General features: G+C 43.7%; 1 protein-coding gene across 1 annotated transcript; it reads left to right on the forward strand.

The window, feature by feature from the left end:
• The first annotated feature begins 4,925 nt into the window (after positions 1-4,925).
• LOC140177628 (uncharacterized) lies at positions 4,926-5,805 on the forward strand. The gene is made up of 2 exons (XM_072210766.1): positions 4,926-5,380; positions 5,499-5,805. The coding sequence occupies exons 1-2, from the start codon at positions 4,926-4,928 to the stop codon at positions 5,803-5,805; spliced, it is 762 nt and encodes a 253-aa protein (XP_072066867.1).
• Positions 5,806-8,851: the final 3,046 nt, after the last annotated feature.

Raw genomic sequence — 8,851 nt, forward strand, 5'->3', positions numbered from 1 at the left:
ACTTCAGGAACTCCTTCTACATCCTCAACCACATACACCACAAACACCTCAACATGACCCCTCAACTTCGCTATTCTACACAGCTCAAGTGCATCTTTATCTGTAGCAAATAATTTCAGAGCCTTCTCTAACCATTCACTTGTTGGATCCTTATACCACAGAGCTGAAATGTTCTCCTTTGTGTACCCAAACTACCTTAGCTCTGCATATGCCTCAAATACAGAGCAACAATCATTCTCAACATCTTCAATGAGTATCTTTTGTCCCCCAATATACTGCAACGTCCCATTATCATATCCGAATCGACCCCCATGGTAGACAGTCAGAGTAAAGCTTCCTATTTCTTAAAGAGAAAAAAATTTAAATCAAACCCTCGCAGTTTTAGGAAACTAAAAGAATCTATTCAAACATTATTACGTTCAACCTCGACCAAAACTGTAACAAATGCTGCATACATACCTGAATAGCGATGACAACGGCGGACTGACCTCCTTTTTTACCCTTGCTAACGCCATCCAAATGCAGTTTTGATACTCCTCAGGTGACGACAAACCCATGCTAAGGCATCATTGAACATGAAACATCAGCTTTCAAGTGTGTAATGTAAATGAGATAGTGAATGCCTTTCACGGGAATGAAAAGGAATCGTTAAAGACTCCAGGGGTAAATGTGTCCAAAAATTTTTGTTGATGGGGGGAGGATGATTTTAAGGTGTTTTAAAGGTTGAGGATGATTTTAATAACAAAAAAGGTTGGAGATGAATTTGATTTTCACCCTAGACTTTAGAGATGAAAAAAATACTTATCCCTAAAAATTACTTTCTCCTTCGATGGTATGAAGGCGCTATGCGTATCCACACCGAGACCAACCTTTGCTGTCAACTTCTTGACCAATGGACATTTGATCTAAATTGAGAAACCTCTTGCAACTATTTGCATGCCATAAAATTCTTCTCCAAGAATTAGGCTCACATACATTTATGTGTGTAGAGGTAAAGGAATAAAACTCTTGTATTTTTTATTCTCCTCTTTTTTCACTACTCTTGGCATATATATATATATATATATATAGTATGAGATTTGTTACTGATTCTAGATTTGAATCTCAATTCAAATTTGAATCATATCTTGTTATTCTAAACTTGAATCTTTCAAATTTATGAATCATATCATAATTCAATTTGAAACAGAATCAGTTAGGATCTCATCCAAATTTATAATCAAATTTAGAGATAGAATAACTAATTATTCTCAAATCTCATTTTGTATTCTCAATTATCATATTATTATTATTATTATTATTATTATTATATTCTTGGTGCTAGCGAAGAATATAATAATATTCCATTTGAATTAATATAATTATTTTTTTTTATCAAATCAAAATAATAATTAAATAATTCTACAGCAAAGATTAGGACACTCGTTAGTGTGTGACCCCATAGGTTCAATACTAAGCGGGTAGAAAATTAGTCATACTAAATTTACTAATCAATGTTGGCGTCTAGCAATACTCCTCAACGACCCGATAGTACGAAGTAATATATTTTTACTAAGAACCCGAGAAGAACAAAGTATAATTCCTTCCATCTTTTTAGCTCTTAGTTAACTCTTAGAGTATGGTTTAATTATCAAACTCTAACTTGATACCATTATTATAATGAACTGTGAATGACTTAAGAAACTCATTTATTCATTCATTCAATCTCCTTGGTCACAGTTTTATTCATCTCAGTCATTATAATCATAGAGTTCAAACTCTTTACCGAGAGTTGACGGATTCTTTATTGACTAATCATTAATTTTACAAGTATTTAAATCATACCCAATGCCCATTCAACTAGCACCATCGGATATTAGGTGTCCGGAATCAAAGTATAATAAATACATTGTCAATTACTATGATAGTCACAAGTCAAAGGAACTCTATTACTTTGTTCATTTTGAGAATATCCTATTGACAAATATGCGGTAATTATAACAATTAGGAATTCTGAAAATGAGTCAGTTCAATGCTCATATCTCTATATGCACCATATATATAAAATCTTCATCCAATGAAGACCATTATATATATATATTGATCTTTTCGAATTATAATGTCCTTTTTAATAATCGTATGACCAAGAATAATTTAGATTAAATTATAAAAGATTTATCTTTCAATATTATGATCACTATCACAATGATAAATCTCTAAATTTAATCAAGGATCTCATTATATTAACATTTTAATATAATAACAATAACAAATTATTTAACACATGATTGATTGGATTCTGATCATACTATTTATTTCTAATATAAATATAATTGAACACTTCAAAACATTCTAACCTGTTAGATTCACTCTTTTCTTCCTCTTTCCACCACCTTACATAGAATGTTAGGGACTAAAAACGCAGGGATAAATCACATGTTAAAAAAAATTATGATTTAATTCAAATATTCATTTATTCGTATCCTCGAATAGTAATTCTTGTCCAAAATAAAAATATACATGAAGTTTTATTTTAAAAAATTGTAACACCATCAAATGATAATAACAATATAATAAAAATGACTAAACCTGTTAAAAATATTAATAATATGAAATTATAATAAATAAAAAATGTTACAAATTATTTTCACCAAAGCAAATGATGAACAATATTCCTCTAAGGCATGTGAGAACAGCTCATTTTCAAAAGACAACATCACTAATTGTGCGCGACAGGGCGAAGGACCAATTCCCTTGTACGTTGTGAAACCATGTATATATGCACATGTTTTACAACGAATTCTATCAAAGGTGACACAATATGAGAGGATTAAGTGACTTAACTTATAATTGACTTGTTTTGTAATTCAAACCATGTGATATCGTTAATAAATTAAATATCTTAACTGTGTTCACAAATTTCTTTTATATACAATGTATAAGGTAAGGTGAGATTAACTAAGATAAAACAGATACCTTGTCTATAATAAAAATTTTCGAAGAAATAGAAAAAAAAAATAAAAAATATTAGGTGACTAATATTGTAATTTAGCTGATATTTGAGTTAATACTTGTAGAATTCCTAAAAAAAAAAAAGTCAAAAAAATTATTCCTTTTATAAAAACTTGCAAAATCGGATGAGTCGAATTTTAATAATAGACATCTCCCAAATGCTTATGGTTTCATGGGCATATATATTTGATGCATGTTTCCTAGTACTTACCAACAAAATTCCTGTTACGGCCCAGCCCAACTTAACAGAGATACCGCATGACCCGCAACTAACTGGCCTGCACGGTCGGTGCCTACAATCCACCCGAATCCAGGATCCGAACACGCGTCCTGACTGACAGCTGCGTGACAGTTGTGGGAAGTGAAGCTTCCTGGAAGGTGGCCTCCTCTTATGGGGCCCGTCCTACTGACAGGATATATAAGGGGAGGATCCTACCCCTCCCCCAAGGTACGTCATCATAACTTTCCTCTTTTTCCACCTGCACTCCACATTGACTTGGGCGTTGGAGTATCCTTGCAGGTGGCACCCCCCTCATCTCATTGAGAGCTCGGAAAGTCGGCAGATCGCGCAAACCATTTCCAGAACTCAGACCGAAGCAGGACCCATCCTCACACCTAAACCGTCCGGTAACCCGACATACTGAACATTGGCGCCGTCTGTGGGGATCTATGGATTTTGTTCTGGTTCCTGATGGGGTCGATGCTGGAGCCGGGCATGGAGGGGAAGGAGCAGATCTCAGAAGCAGTAGGGTAGCCGCTGGAGCCACCGCTCACGAGGGCACCAGGTTCCCCCCGGCGGCAACCTGAGGGACGCCCCTTTGGAGGAACAGGCAGTGATAGCGCCAGAATAATACAATAGCTGCGCCATAGGGTGCAGAACCTGGAGCGAGAAGTAGCCAACCGTGAAAGTCGTCAGCCTACTCCTAGTCAAGAACCTTCCCAATCCATGCAAAGAGGAGAGAGGAGTCTCCGAGGAAGTCACTCTAGGCGCACCCCGACCCCCCGGTCAGAATCAAAAAGCCTGGAAAGCAGAGAGGTACCGAGGAGGCGGCAATAGATACCGAAAACAAAGACTGGGAGGCCGACAGGGAACAAAAAAGAAGGAGCCGACCACAACAAGAACATCATGCGGCAAGGGCAAGGAGAAGCCAGCCTAACAGGGAGCACAATAGGGGAAGACCGAGACGAACCCAGTAACCAGTAATCATGGGGCGACTCCTTCCACCATTTGATCTTTGGAGTTCGGTTACCAAAGCACTTTGACAAGCCGACTGACATGAGGTATGATGGTACCCAGGAACCCCAGGAAACACCTTACCACCAAGCCTGTCTGAACGATGCAAGAGATTCAGCGCGTAGCTAGGGAATACATCAATGATGAAGAAGTGAGTCGGGTTGTGGCAGCCAATAAACGTCAGCCCGCATACTCTAATGCCCACCCACCAGGCGGTGGGGAAAGGGCCAAGGAACACTCCAGAGACGGAGTATTGGCCAAGACCTCAAAACCCTTCCCCCGTGTTGGGAAGTTCACCAACTGCACTCCCCTGGCAGCTCTAATCGTCGAGGTCTATCAGCAGATCACCGACAAGGGCATCTTGTTGAAGCCCCGATAACTCAAAGATAGGACAGGAGGAAACAAGAACCTCTATTGCGATTATCACAAGGGTTATGGCCACAAAACCCAAGACTGTTTTGACCTGAAAGACGCCCTGGAGCAGGCCATTCGAGAAGGAAAGTTGGCCGAGTTCTCCCACCTAATAAGGGAAACAAGGAGGAGGGACCGGTCAGCAGAGGACAAAAGCCGTGCCATAAGACAGAGACAAGAACCCGAAGAGGACAACGAGCGCGGCGTCACGGTGGTAAATGTGGTGGTTGGGAGGGATGTCCCTCCCTGATCGAAATTGGCTAGCAAGAAGGACGCCAAGGTCTTAGCTATGACCTTTGGCCCCGCACGGGCCTCCCGGAGGGTACCCTCTATATCCTTCGGCCCCGAAGATCAATGGTTTGATGAGGTGGCAGAGAACCCGCCAATGGTGATCACGACCCGGGTGGGCACCGGCCTAGTAAAGCGTATCTTAGTGGACACGGGGACCGACTCCAATATCATGTTCTGCAATGTATTTGATGCTCTGGGCCTATGTGATACCGACCTGAGAGGTCACCGACATGGCGTGGTAGGCCTAGGCGATAACTTCATCAAGCCAGACAGTATAGTTTTCCTCCCGGTCTCCATCGGCGGAGGTAGGGGGAAGAGGTCGCTAATGGCGGAGTTCGTTGTCTTGAGGGACTCCATAGCCTACAACCTCATCCTAGGGAGGAAAACCATCAACGAGTTCGGGGCGGTGATATGCACCAAAATATTGCTAATGAAGTTCGTAGCTGATGATGGGTCAGTAGGGACCGTCAGGGGCAACCTGGAGATGGCAGTCGCATGCGACAATGCAATCTTCTCCCTGAGAAAGAAATCTAAGGAAGCATCCGTGGTCTTTCTTGCCGACCTATGCCAGGGTTGATGACAAACCCAGGCCGGAACCAGAGGGAGACCTGGAAAAGTTCAGGGTCGGAGACTCCGAGGAGAAATTTACCTTTGTAAATAGGAATCTACCCCATGACATGAAAGAACCTCTGATCGAGATGATTAGAGCCAACGGTGACTTGTTTGCCTGGACTCCGGCCGACATGCCGGGTATAGACCCCCGATTCATGTCACACCAGCTAGCCGTGAGGCCGGAGGCAAAGCCAGTGGCCCAAAGGAGGAGAAAATGTCCTGAGAAAGGGCAGAAGAGGTGGCCAAGCAGACGGCCAGCCTACTAGAAGCGGGCTTCATTCGGGAACTAGACTACTCGACGTGGCTGGCAAACGTTGTCTTGGTTAGAAAACACAATGGGAAATGGAGGATGTGCGTGGATTACTCCGACCTTAACAAAGCATGTCCAAAAGATTCCTTCCCCCTACCCAACATCGATGCTCTTGTTGACACGAGGGCAGAGTACCGGTATTTGAGCTTCGTGGATGCCTATTCTGGGTATAATCAGATACCGATGCACCCACCAGACGAAGAAAAAACGGCGTTCATAACGCCAGGAGGGACATACTGCTACAAGGTGATGCCGTTCGGACTGAAAAAAATGGGTGCCACATACCAAAGGCTGATGAACAAGGTCTTCAGGGACCTCATCGGCAAGACAGTAGAGGTATACGTAGATGACATCTTGGTAAAGACCGCTAGGCCTGAGGCCCTCATTAGCGACCTGGAAGGCATCTTCGCGTCTCTCCGTCTACATGGAATGAGGCTTAATCCGCTGAAGTGTACCTTCGCAGTCGAAGCTGGTAAATTCTTGGGGTTCATGATAACCCAACGAGAGGTGGAGGCCAACCTGGAAAAGTGTGAAGCGATCCTACAGATGAAGAGCCCGGAAAGTGTGAAAGGTATCCAAAGGTTAGCGGGCAGACTCACCGTGCTATCTCATTTCCTCGCCGCCTCGGCAGCCAAAGCCCTACCTTTCTTTAACCTAATGAAAAAGGGGATCGTGTTTGAATGGACCCCGACATGTGAAGAGGCTTTCAAACAATTCAAAGAAATAATCTCCTCACCACCCGTCCTGGCGAAGCCTAAGAAGGGAGAAGCACTGTATTTGTACTTGGCAGTAACTGACGAGGCCTTGGCGGCGGTCTTGATGCGAGAAGAAGGGAAGACCCAGCAACCGTTATATTTTGTGAGTAAAGCACTGCAAGGAGCAGAGCTAAGATACAGCAACCTGGTGAAAGTGGCATATGCGCTCCTGACATCGTCGCGCAGGTTGCGGCAGTACTTTCAAGGACATCAGGTAATTGTCAGGACGGATCAAGCAATCCGGCAAGTACTCCAGAAACCCAACCTGGCAGGTAGAATGATGACTTGGGCTGTTGAACTCTCCCAATATGATTTGCAGTATGAGCCTAGGTACACAATCAAGGCTTAAGCCATGGCCGACTTCCTGGTAGAAGTGACGGGGGACTGTGCCGAGACACCGAGCACACGGTGGAAGCTCCATGTGGACGGAGCATCCAACCAAGCATTCGGAGGAGCAAGAATCATCTTGGAAAACCCAGCTGGAGTTGTATATGAGCAGTCAATCAAGTTTGACTTCCCAGTCAAACAATCAAGCAGAGTATGAGGCCCTGCTGGGCGGCTTAGCCTTAGCAAAAGAGGTCAGAGCCACTAGACTGGAAGTATGTAGCGACTCATAGGTCGTAACTTCTCAGATCAATGGGACCTACCAAGCCAGAGACTCGCTACTACAGAAGTATCTAGAGAAAGTCAAAGAGATGAGGAACCAATTTGAGGAGGTCACGATCCAACACGTTCTGAGAGAAAGGAACACACGGGCAGACCTCCTGTCCAAGTTAGCGAGCACAAAATCAAGGACTGGCAACCGGTCTCTCATTCAAGGTTTGATAAAAGAACCAACGGTGGTCTTACAACTGACCTAGCCAGAGCCCTCTTGGATGGACCCGATCATCAACTTCTTGGAAAAGGCCAGGCTTTCCAGCGACGAGAAGACGGCCAAAACAATAAGGCGGGAAGGGGCCAAGTATGCAATCATACAAGGCCAGTTGTTTAAAAAAGGGCTTAGCCAACCATTGCTGAAATGGCTACGCCCTGATCAAACAGAATATGGTCTCCGAGAAATCCACGAAGGATGCTGTGGTCACCACATCGGAGGGAAGGCCTTAGCTAGGAAGCTTATCAGAGCCAGATATTACTGGCCTTCCATGATGGCGGATTCTAAAGAGTTCGTGAGAAGGTGCAAAAGATGCCAGAAAAACTCTAACTTCCACAAAGCGCCAGCAACCGAGCTCAGTCTTCTCACGGCTTCCTGTCCTTTCTCACAATGGGGAGTTGACCTACTAGGACCCTTCTCGGTCGGACCAGGACAAGTCAAGTACCTGATAGTGGCAATTGATTACTACACAAAGTGGGTAGAAGCAGAGCCGTTGGCCAGCATATCCTTAGCCAATTGTCGAAAGTTCATGTGGAGGTATGTAATAGCAAAATTCGGGATCCCGGAAGTCATCATCTCGGATTATGGGACCCAGTTCGCTGATAAAAGATTCGGAGAATTCCTAGCCGGTTTGGGCATAAAACAAAAGTTCTCGTCAGTTGAGCATCCCCAAACCAACGGACAAGTAGAGGCCGCAAACAAGGTAATCTTACAAGGCCTCAAGAAGCGACTTGACCAGAAGAAAGGAGCGTGGGCAGATGAACTAGCCTCGGTTCTCTGGTCCTATCACACAACTCAACAGTCGGCCACCGAGGAAACACCTTTCCGACTCACTTATGGGGTGGATGCAATAATACCCGTGGAGATCGGCGAGCCGAGCCCGCGACTACTCTTAGGAGGAATCGAGGAGGCCGTGGAAAAGGACTTGGTGGATGAGGCTAGGGAGATGGCCCACTTATGAGAGACAGCGCTAAAGCAAAGAATGGCCTTACGCTACAATGTCAAGGTGCTCAAGAGAGAATTCGAGCAGGATGACCTGGTCCTAAGGCGCAATGATATTGGAGCCCCGACACCCAGGGAAGGAAAGCTGATGGCCAACTGCGAAGGCCCTTACAGGGTGAAAGAAGTGATTGGCAAGGGCGCCTACAAGTTGGAATGACTAGATGGCAAGGAAGTCCCGACAACTTGGAACTCGAGTAACTTGAGAAGATTCTACTCATAGAGTAGATTGGCCGATTTAGTAAGAACGCTTTATGACGAATTACTTGTCATCTTTGCTATCATGTTACAGTTAAGCTTGTTACAATTGCTACCTGTCATCTTTTGTTATTATTATTTTGTTTTTCGCACCGCTTGTTATTAAGTAAGGCACCGTA

This window comes from Arachis hypogaea, chromosome 13 (assembly GCF_003086295.3).
Source record: "Arachis hypogaea cultivar Tifrunner chromosome 13, arahy.Tifrunner.gnm2.J5K5, whole genome shotgun sequence".
NCBI classification, from domain to species: domain Eukaryota; kingdom Viridiplantae; phylum Streptophyta; class Magnoliopsida; order Fabales; family Fabaceae; genus Arachis; species Arachis hypogaea.

Excerpts from the sequence above, each read along its gene's own strand:
- LOC140177628 (XM_072210766.1), top strand. The coding sequence starts at position 4,926 with ATGACCTTTGGCCCCGCACGGGCCTCCCGGAGGGTACCCTCTATATCC. Across the intron at positions 5,381-5,498 it reads AAGTTCGTAGCTGATGATGG|GGTTGATGACAAACCCAGGC; the intron begins GTCAGTAGGGAC and ends GACCTATGCCAG.